This window comes from Alligator mississippiensis, chromosome 4 (assembly GCF_030867095.1).
Source record: "Alligator mississippiensis isolate rAllMis1 chromosome 4, rAllMis1, whole genome shotgun sequence".
Classification (NCBI taxonomy): Eukaryota; Metazoa; Chordata; order Crocodylia; family Alligatoridae; genus Alligator; species Alligator mississippiensis.
Genome location: NC_081827.1, coordinates 185,715,009 through 185,726,219, shown reverse-complemented (window position 1 = coordinate 185,726,219; position 11,211 = coordinate 185,715,009). Strand labels below are relative to the sequence as shown.

Genomic DNA, 11,211 nt, shown 5'->3' with positions numbered 1-11,211 from the left:
ATGGTGTAAGGGTAAAGATAAATTATATAAATTGTGCCAGTGTAAGTTTGGAGTGACTCTACTGTTTCAGCTACTCAGAATTTAACTGAAACCACTGTGATCTGATTTTACTTCCTTCTCTATGAATAAAATGTAACTGATCCTCAATCAAGCATGTTGCCCCAAACTGTTTGAAATCAATAATCATCCCCAAAAGCATGAGCTTGCCAATAAGAATCACATTATATTGAAACATAATAAATGTGTGGTTCTTTTTATAAAGGTTCATGCTTTCAAGCTTTTTCCAAATCCCTGAGGGTTAGAGACTAATTTTTTTTTACAAAGCCAAGATTCTCACATCATTACATGAGTAAAAACCCCTACCAAGCATCAAAAAATCTGTGATAACTTTGCAAAAGGCCCAAATCTTCTAGTCTAGCAGTTCCCAATCTGTGGTATGTGTACCACCAGTAATACGCAGACAACCTGTCAGTGGTACACATTAACAGATGTATTATAACTACTTTATATGACAAAAATTTGCTAGTAGTAATTAAGGTCGTATCATTTTAAATTGGTGGTGCGCAATCTGTCAGAGTTTGGGAACCACTATTCTAGTTCCTTCAGTTTTGCTTTCCTTCCTAACTCGTAAAGAGAAGAATGGAAATTTAAGGAAGTGGTTGCTTGGTTTTCATCAGGGGGGTTTTGTTCGTTTGTGTCCTCAGAAAGAGGTTATAACTCTGCTTTATTAGCAAAGAAATATTTTGCATTCTTTTTATGTGCTTTTTCTTCCCATATTTATGGAAAGCATTCCACTGAAATGATTTGAAAAGATTCCTGAAATGCCAGTATATTAGGAACTGGTTCTTCTGGCCAGCCTACTGTTGCTGAAATAGGGTGTACAATCCAAATTGCTAAAGTCAATATAAAATGAGAATGAAAAAGAATGAGCTTTACAAGCGAGATTTCACCCCAACACATTTGCTTAATAAATGAAGCTCTGAGTCTGGGTACAAATGACTGAGATTTGATGTGCAGCATTTTGGGAATGAAAGGAAAGAAAATGTCTCCAAGCAAACTTCCTAACGGACTCTGAGGGCCCTTCTACATGTTCCAATTTAAACTGGAGGGAAACCAGCTATAGCGTTGTTACACATTTTCAAGCACTAACTTTGTGGCCAGTTGGCTGTTTTTATAAGGGGATAGTCATTTTGTGGTGTGAAAATGACCTTGCATCTGTGGCCAGTCAAAATGTATTGTGCAATTCAACAGTTCATTGTGTGACGACTACTTTTCATTGGTAGCTGGTCTTACTTTGCATGTGTTTAAATTTATTGTGCAGTTGCCCCGTTAAGCGTATGACAATTACTTTGCAGTTGTGGCCCATCTCACTTTGCATGCGTGGCTGGTCTAAATGTATTGTTCAGCCGACCAGTTCATCGTGTGACAATTACTTTGTCCTGATGACCGGTCTTACTTTGCATGCGTGGCTGGCCTGAATTCACTGCATGACTGACCAGTTGCGTGACCGTTACCTAACACGCGCGGCCAGTCTAAATATCTTGGGAGATTCCCCAGCAAGTTGTGTAATATATGTAACGCGCAGCAGGGACTTGAAATGACCCGCTGACTAGGGACCCCGCACATGTTCAAATGAAAGCTTGATAGAAACCAGCGACATTTTCAAGCGCTCCCTTTACAGCCGGCTGGCTCTTTTTTATAGCTGGAGAGTCATTTTTTGTGGGGCGATAATGACTTTGCACCTGCAGCCGGTGTCAATTTATTGCACGATTCCCCAGTTGCGTGGTAATCCCTTTGCCCCTGTGGCGGGGCTGACATGGGGCTGGGCACGCGTGGCGGGTCTGGCTTTATTGAGCCATGTAGACGAGCTGGAGCAGCGGAGCTCCCCGGCGGGGGCATGGGCGAGGTGTGAGGGGCAGCGAGCAGCCGGGCTCGGCGGCGGAGACGCGCGTCCTCGGCCGGGCAGGCTCCACTGCAACTGTCCGAACCCGGGCCGGAGGCGGCGGCCCACCACCCGCACCCGGGCCCTGCCGCCGCCGCCGCCGCCGCGGGGCCCGCCGGCTTCCATAGCAACGGCCCCGGTCGCCAGGGAAGCGGAGCGGAGCGGGCCGCCAACCAGCGCCGCCGCCGCCCTCGGCCTCCGCGGGACCCGGCCCGGCCCGGCCCCGCGCGGGGGGCGTCACCCGGGGGCACGAGTGTGCGTGTCCGTGTTGTTGCGGGTGTTTTTGTGTCCGTGTGTGTCTGCGAGTCCGTGGGGGTGTCTGTGTGGTTGGGTGCGTGTGTACATCCCTGTGTGTGAGCCCGGGGGCGGGGAGGAGAGGTGTCTGTGTGTGTCCGTGTGGGTGGGTGAGTGTGTGTGTTTGTGTGTCCGTGTGAGAGTCCGTGGGGGTGGGGGGTGTCCGTGGGGGTAGGTGTGTGTGTCTGTGGTTGGGGGGGGTGTCCGTGTGTGTGCGGCAGCGCAGGGCGGCGAGGACAGGAGCCAGCGCCGGAGCCATGTCTCACGTGTGAGTAAGCCCAGTGCCTGGTGGGGCACCGCTGGCAGCACTGGGGGTGGGAGGGTGACACCCCTGTGCCACTCCTGTGTGTCCCCTCCGTGGGCTCAGTGCCTGCAGGCTCTGGAGGGCACAAGGAAAAAGGCACATGGGTTTAATACTTCAGCTTCCAGATCCTACTTTAATCTGATTTTTTTGGAGGGGGAGGGGGGGGGGGGGACAACCCCCGGCTGTCCCAGGCAGCACCTGACATGCAACTTCCTGGGCAGGCGCAGAGGTGGAAACCTCCTTTGTTCCCTGCAGTTTGGTTCCTTTTATCCGTCTCTGGGCCCGAGGTTTACCCCAGCGATCTGTTTTGCCGATTCCCTCTTGTATTAGCTGCGCTCTGCCATCACCCGCAACGTGGTACAGGCCCCTGTTCTTCCACTGCCATGGAGAAGTCTCTGGGTGTGTCTACACACTGCCCTACAGCAACATAGCAATGTGCTATGTCGCTATATAGCGCTTCACAGTGATGTAGCAATCACGAGTCTACATGTGATCACCAGCTATGTCATTGTAGTGGCGCACTCCCCCAGTATAGTGCACCACTACAGCAATGTGCAGCACGCACGGTGCAGTAAGAGCCCATGCTGCGCCATGCTTTAGTACTTCTAAAGTATGGCTCTGTAGCAACGTTGCCGTACAGCAATGTGTAGATGAGCCCTGTGTCCTCTAAGACAAGCGTTTGTCCACAATAACGACCACTAACACACTACGGGGCTTTTAAAGATTCTTCATTTGCAAAATTCACCTTGAGTAAAATCTAATATGACTTGAGTGGTATGGGGCAGCACGGAAATGCCTGTCAGGACCCATGCTTATTTCACAGGGAAAAAAGATACACTTGATTAAACACATGCCAACATTAAAAGGACACGCCAAAGCTTGCAAAATCAAGCACTTTGAGCAGTGATTCTTAGCAAGGGTACCACAACACCCTGGGGTGCCTTGAGATCCTCTCAAGGGTGCCACAGAATGCTAGAACTTTTGGGTGTGCAAACCTGATTTACAAGATAAACCCAGAAATTTCAACTAGAAATCCAGAGTTGTGGTCTTTCTGAGTCTGTTGCAACAGAAAAAAACTGCTCTGTTTTTTTTCTGTAGGCAAGAAAAAGAGTGAAAACTAAGAGCTAGCATTTTCGGAGGGGTGCCTTGAGTCCATCCAGGGCTGTTTCAAGTCTAAAAAGGGGGAGAACCAGTGACTTAGAGCGTAGGGAAGACCAGAGTTAAGTTGTCTGCTCTGTTTAAGTTTATTTCCCTCCTATGAGTGCATTATGAGATGGTCTTAATTACAATATCCATATTCTTTGATACTTTTTTCCCCCATCCCCTTCCTACAGTACCTGTCCCAGTTTGGTCTCTTTCACAATCTTGGCTCATCCCAGTCCTATCAAGATCAGAGTAGGTGTTTCTCCACATATGGTGCCAGAGGGATTTAATTCATTAGATTTGGCTTAATTCACATAATAGATTTGGCTCTACACCAATGGAAGTCGACTTTTTTGGTAGACATGCCACAAGATGAGCCTTGCACCCTCCCCAAGTGCCACTTCGACCCCCTTCCCCTGCCTGATTTATTCCTCTGCTTTCTGTTTCTTCCCTGATCTCCTGCATACCACATAGTGAGGCTGCTCATATTACACTTGGCATACATGTCATGGGTTCACCACCCCTGCTCTACACAAAATATGGCAAAGTGTGGCTTTAACACAAAATATGGCAAGTGTGGCTTTAACCACCAGAGTGTAAGCTTTAACTACCAGAGTGTAAGCTTTTCTTGGATAGGGAGATGGGGGTTTTAGACCTTGCTGCAAGGACTGTTCATGTATTTTAAGTTAAATAGTTGCAAGATAAAATACTGAAATAACTATTGGAGCAGGGACTGGAGCTCATGTCTCCACTCATCGTGATCAAACGCTCTAACCACTTCACTATAGGGAGAAACACCACTATCACCATAACAGCAATAAGTTTTCAAACAAGCTGGCTGCTGCTACATTTTGAACACCTAGCAAGCAAGACAAGTAAATGTACACCTATTTTGAGGATCTCAGCAGGGCATGCCCAGAAGCAGAACTTCAGGTATTTGGAGAATATTTGGTATTTGGAAGTATTTCATTGTTAAAAACTTTAGGCATGTCCAAGTTAGGCTGCAGCTGCGTGGGGATTTTGGGTTTAGACAGTGAAACTGCTCTGACATGCTATAATTACAGCGCATCAATTGGTAATTACCACGCTCCAGCAGCAGCAGCAGCAGCAGCAGCCAGTGTCTCATGCATCAGCATCCCTGCACTTAAAAATGGTGGCCGGGCACTTTATCTAAAGCTTGTTCCACAAGTTTTAGATAAAGTGCCCCTGCCATCATGTTTAAGCGCAGGAACGCTGGGACATGAGACACTCTGGACACTATAATTAGAGCAGCTCTCGGAGCCCAAAATGTAGCAGCCCCCTCCCCCTACTCCTGGAGCATGTGTATAAACACCCTTAAGTTCTGCCTAAGTCCTACTTTAAACACATACGTCCTTTTTCAGATCTGAGCCCAGGCAAAAACCTTTTCATGCCGTGGACTAGTGCTTTTACCGAGTTAGCTGTTCTGGTAGGGTGCCTATACATGAACACAATTAATTGAGTATGCTCTGACACGTTCTAATTCTGGCTCCAGTGCGTTGCAGCATCACATGTATTCAGTATCAAGCATTTGAAAATAGCAGTGGGGGGCGCTTTAACTAAAACTTGTTGAATTAACTTTAGTTAAAGCATCCCCACGGCCATTTTGAAACGTGGGATGCTGAAAAACATGGTAGCATTTTAATTAGAGCTGCTGTTTGAGCACTGTTCTAATTAAAATGCCCCCCCCACCCCCACCCCAGAGCACATGTACAGACATCCTTAGGGAATAAAATGTACAGCTTGTATTAGCAACTCTCATTAGCAGCTAACAAAACTACTTTGTAACTATGGTAATTTGTCATTAAGGCTGCTCTCATACAAGCTAAGCTAACACAAAAGGTTTTTAATAGGGCTATGCAAAACAGCATTGTTCCACTTCGACTTCTGTTTTGACGTTTTGACGGAACAGTGTTTCATTTGGAGTTTCATTTCAAAAGCACTGTTCCATTTCATCGAAACTCTTTGGCTGTTTCAGTGCCGTTTTCGACGTTTCGCCCACAGCCAGCAGCAGCAGTACTGATCTTCCCGACACAGGCTGGACCCAGCCGGCAGCAGCAACCTCCTGTCATCCAGCAGGCAGATTGGGGACTCGCCTGCACCCCTGGGAGGGCTTCAGGGGCTGTGCCAGACTGCTCCTGGGGGTGCAGGGCCACGATCTGCCTTCCGGATCACAGAAGGCTGGCGCTGCCGCCTGGAACCAGCAGCAGGTGGGCCTGGGGCAAACAGCTTGTGTGGGGACCCACTGTGCGGGGATCTTCCCCCCACCCCAGGATCAGGGCAGAGGCGGGTCCTTGCACGAGCTGATTTGCCCTGAGCCCCACACCCTACTCGGGCTGGCTCTGGTATGGGGCCCAGGGCATATCACCTTGTGTGGGGACCCACCTCTGCCCCGATCACGGGGTGGGGGTTGGTCCCCGCATGTGTTGATTTGCCCCGGGCCCCACTCCCTCCTTGGGCTGGCTCCGGTATGGGGCCCAAGGCATATCAGCTTGTGTGGGGACATGCCTCTGTCCCAATCCTGGGGTGGGGCGGGTCCCTGCACAAGGTGATTTACTCCAGACCCTGTACCCTCCTCAGGCTGGCTCTGGTACAGGCCCCGGGACATATCAGCTCATTCGGGGACCCGCCCTGACCCCAGGGCGGGGGCGGGTCCTCGCATGAGCCAGTTTTCCCTGGGCCCCGCACCCTCCTCTGATTGGCTGTAGTGCAGAGCCTGGGGAAAAAATCAGCTCACGCGGGGACCCACCGCCGCCTTGGGATTGGGGTGGCAGTGGGTTTGCGCACAAGCTGATTTGCCCTGGGCCCTGAACCCTTCTCCATTTGGCTCTGGTGCAGGGCCCAAGGAAAATCAGCTCATGCAGGGACCCCCATCCCGGGGCAGTGGTGGGTCCCCATGCGAGCTGATTTGCCCCAGGCCCCGCATCCTCCTCTGATCGGCTCTGATGCAGGGCCAGAGGAAAATCAGCTCATGCAGGGACGCGCCGCCTCCTCGGGATTGGGGAAGCGGCAGGTCTGCTCATGAGCTGATTTTCCCAGGGCCCCGCACCAGAGCCAATCCAAAGAGGCAGGGAGAGCCAGGGCTGCGCTCCCTGTGGAACTGAGCCACATGGTGCTGCGGAGCCGCTTGGAGCACAGCCCTGGCTCTCCCCACCTCCGCCTCCCACCACCACCAGGCTGCTTCAAAATTCAAAACATTTTGAAACTTTCTAAACGTTTTGACTGCCCTCGTTTCATTTTGAGGCTGTTCCAAAGCCCTTCATTTTGCTTTGGTTTCGCTGTTTCAAGATCAAAACGAGTCAAAACAGCGTCGAAATGAAACAGCCGGCGAAGCTTCACACGGCCCTGGTTTTTAACTTGAGTATTGCTAATTGTAGTTAAGACATAGCCTCTGACAAAATTGTGTCAGGCAACATTTAGCTTTGAGCAGTTTAGTTATAATATGGACAGACTTTTGTGAGGTTCTTTATAGAACAATGTTGACTGGTCCTTCCTAATAAATGTGTTATAAAGCCTGGCCACCACAAGGTAAGAATTTGTAGTTTTCTTTCCAAACTAGATAACAAAGCTGATGAGATACTCCAGCTTTACTTACTGTTATTTGGCTCAGTACGTGTGACCACTGTATGAAGCTATACAAAGCTGTGCCTATTATGGGCTTGACTGTAGTTTTCAGTCAAAATGGAGCACAAGAAGACATCTGAATATGCAGTCATCCAACTTGTGTTCCCCCTGGATATTTGAATTAAGTGATAGATCTGTAGGTCAGTCCAAATGGCCACGGGTCTGCAGTACAGGTCTGTGTAGTTAGACGGTTGCACATCAGTATATCACTGGGGCTAATACTCGTATTTGTTGGTATTTCCTTAGAGCCTCAGCTTTTAGAATCAGATTATTGACTGATAATTTCAGATTTTGTTTAAAAAAAGTTTGCATCCCTAATTTCTGCAGAGAAATACTTGAAAATGTACCTTATTTACTTGAATACAAGATGAATACCATCTACCCCAACCGCAATCAGCATGGAAGGGAAAGTGCCTCTCTTACATTCATATAGAAGGAAACCTCATTAAATTGCTGCCAAAAGCAGAATGTGCTCAGTAATGGAAACTAACTACAAAGTTGATTAAATGCAGCCAATACTGAGCATGACTATAAAACACATGGCCCATATAGGGTGAATATGCTGTTGGGAAACCACCATAGTTTTTTTGGCTTAAGGCTTAAGTTCTGAATTCCAAATCAGTCATTCAACTCTATGTGGCTCTACCACCGGGCACGTTTCCTCCCACCCAGACCCATCGATCTGGGACGTTGGCTACTTCCCAAATCCATTGTAGGCATCCTATGTGCAGGCCCCAAACCCAAAGGTGTTGGAGTTCAGATCCCCCCCAGTCATGCTTGCTCCTAACCAAAAGGCCAAAGGAGCAAGCCAATGCGAAAACAAAGGCTGATCTTAAGTGTTAAAACTCAATGTCAGTATCCGAAGGCAATTATGGGAAAAGTTAGCAAACGTATAGTCACTGTAGTGTTTGAGAACACAACTTTAAGTGAAATACATTCAGCAAAATTATTTTGTGGCAGTAACAAGGGAAACATCAATATTTTGTCAAGCAGTATAAATTGCCCCTCCTGGAAAGGACAGTTAGTCAATATAGGCATGTCAGAGGGAACCTTTATGGGTATCTAATCCCATAAAGTACTAAATACATCCCGAGAGGCACTCACCCAGCACCCATTCAGCACCCACTTCAGCACCCATTAACTTCAATTGAGGACAGATCCATTGAAGTAAATTATTCCATTGACTTAAGGAGACTTTGAATCTACATGCTGGAGACACCAGCACCTTGCTACTTAAGACTAGTTACATTTCAGAGATAGCTGAAAGAAGAGTTGATGTGCCTGAACATGCTCAAGGTTTTCTAAAGGACAGTTGTAATCAGAACACCCTATAGTGGGGTTTACTTAGAGGTCTTCAGGAAATACACAATGTGTCACACTTTCTAAACTATTCCACAGACTAACATTTGCATGCAGATATACTTTTGTTCAGCCGGAAATTTGCATAAATGTTTTAGAATTGCAAATTTTTTGGCTGAGCCTTTTCCTGTTAACAGTTCCTTCACCTTGTATACAACTTGTAAATGTTTGACCAGTAACGTTTTGATTTGCCCTACCAGCACTAATTTGGGCATAATTGAAACAGACCTTTGACAATGGTATTAATTGTTCTCGGTATTATTCAGCTCTATGGCATTTACTGCTGCCATGAAAAGAACGCAATGAAGGACATTTAAACATCCATCACTATTAAACATAATCTAATTGTCATAACTAAGAATGTGTGTAAAACAGATAATTATACACCTAGATTAAGAGGATCATTAGTGTCTCCTCTTCAGTTTCTAGCTAAGTAACCAAAATAAATCAACAGCGTATTTTGCATTTCATCCAAAAAAAATATTAATGGAACATTATGCTTGCAAAGTCAACACTGAAAAGGTAGGAATTGCAACTGCAATTTCAGATCAGCTCTCTTCTGTGTCTGCATTATGATAAAAACTTTAATTCCATAACCACATACCATTTTCCCCTAGATCTCCTACCTTATTAAGTGAATATAGATAGTTATTCAAAATTCTTCATCCTCCTTATTCTGTGTGTGTCCTCAAGACTTATTTATCAAACTCCACTTAAACTCCACACCAAAGATAACATTGTTTGTTTCCTCTTGGGCATTCCTATGCTATGCTCCCTATAACATCTGAGTGCTTCATAAATATTAATGTGTTTACCATCACAAAGCTCTCTAATCATATTTTACAACTGAGAAACAGAGGCATAGTCAAAATAATCAAAAACTATGAGACAAAACTTCTTGATGTAATTCCAAGTTTAGAAATATATATGTCTAGTTGTTACAGTCCTTTCTTTGCTTTGCTTCAGTATGTCTTTTGGCATTGCACCTCAGTGAAGGCCTGAACATATTCAAAAAGGTCCTGCAGAGAGCAGCAAAATGATTAGAGATGTAGAAACCATGATTCCCAAGGAGGGGTTGTGGAAACTGGGATTATTTAATTTGAAAAAAAAAGATGACTAAGGAAGGATTTGAAGTCCATCTGCAAAAACAGAGAACTCTTATAACAAAAAGGGTGATATAGACTTTTCTCTGTGGCCATAGGGAATGGGACAAGGATTAGGTACCTTAAATAGCAACAAGGAAAATTTAGATTGGACACTAGAAAAACAATTCTAACTTTGATGTTGGTTAAGATCTGGAACAAATTATCAAAAGGGAGATTGTAGAATCTTCATTCTTAGAAGTTTTGAAGAGCAGGTTAGACAAACACCGAGCTGGGATAATCTTGCTAGATGACCGCAGAGGTCCCTTCCAAGTCTTTTTTTTCCTATTTTTGTCTCTCCTCCCACTCCTCTTTTTTTCTCTTATTATCTACCTCCATCCTGACTTCTGCCCACCACTCCTTTTCATTTGCCATCTCTGCTGCCTAGGTGCTCTACTCTCCTTCCTCTGCTTCTATCCATTCTCCCCACAAGACTCTGAACACTAGCATTGTCTCTTGAAGGTTGTGGAATCAAGACTTATATGAGAAAGCATCAACATAAACAAAGAATGCACAGTCAAACGCTTATTATATTCATGCAGCTTTGTACAATTAATACATTAATGAACCAGGAAAGCTGTCGTATTAGCAATACAAATTTGGCAATATACAATCTATATGCCAAGCCCTTCAACTATGGGGGAAACACATGCTTTGATCCGTATCTACCACAACTTTTAAAATAACTCAGAGTTAATTGTGTTAGGGCAGGGGTTGGCAACCTTTTGCTGCCATTGGCTAGAGGTCAAGACCTGGCCCCTTGCTGTGAACCACAATTCCCCCCACTCCCCACCCCTCCCTCCATGAGCTGAAGAGCTCAAAATATGAGCCTCTGTATTGATAACACTCATACATGTACTTAACTTCAATCCTGTGGGTATCGAAACAAATGAGAATGCTTACTATAGTAAAATAAAGTAAGTAAGTATTTATTTGCAAGATCTGGCCTTGTATATATATATACATGATTAGGGAAGCATTCTGCATACTTAGTTCCAGGAGGAATCAGTGGCAAAAGCGCTAGCAATTGCAGAGAGAAAAATAATTGTATTCAATATTGAAAGTGTAATTCAACAGGAAACAAAGGAAGGTCGAGTACTTAGGATAGTCTGGAGGGCTAGCATACTTGGTGAAGGAACAAACACATTTGAGACTAATATTCTTGCAAATACCTGGCAACTCCATAGTAAGGGTAAATGCAGGTATGAGAGCAACAGAGAGGCTGCTGTGGAGGGAATAGGTAGCACAGAACAGCTGTGTGCCTCTCAGTTTACTGTGTCACCCCAGGCCAGGGTGAACCTTCATGGGCTGGATCCAGCCCACAGGCTATAGGTTGCTGACCCCTATGTTAGGTTTTCAAAGTATTTTTCTGGATTCAGAAAATT

At 45.9% G+C, this 11,211-nt stretch overlaps 1 protein-coding gene across 3 annotated transcripts in view; it reads left to right on the top strand.

The window, feature by feature from the left end:
• The first annotated feature begins 2,420 nt into the window (after positions 1-2,420).
• Positions 2,421-11,211, top strand: part of IQCA1 (IQ motif containing with AAA domain 1) — a 192,448-nt gene continuing 183,657 nt past the window's right edge. For all 3 annotated transcript variants that reach the window (XM_014594399.3, XM_059727177.1, XM_019492023.2), the window contains exon 1: positions 2,421-2,504. In XM_014594399.3, the coding sequence (XP_014449885.1) occupies positions 2,494-2,504 (11 nt within the window). In that variant the 5' untranslated portion in view covers positions 2,421-2,493. The remainder of the gene's footprint in view (positions 2,505-11,211) is intronic.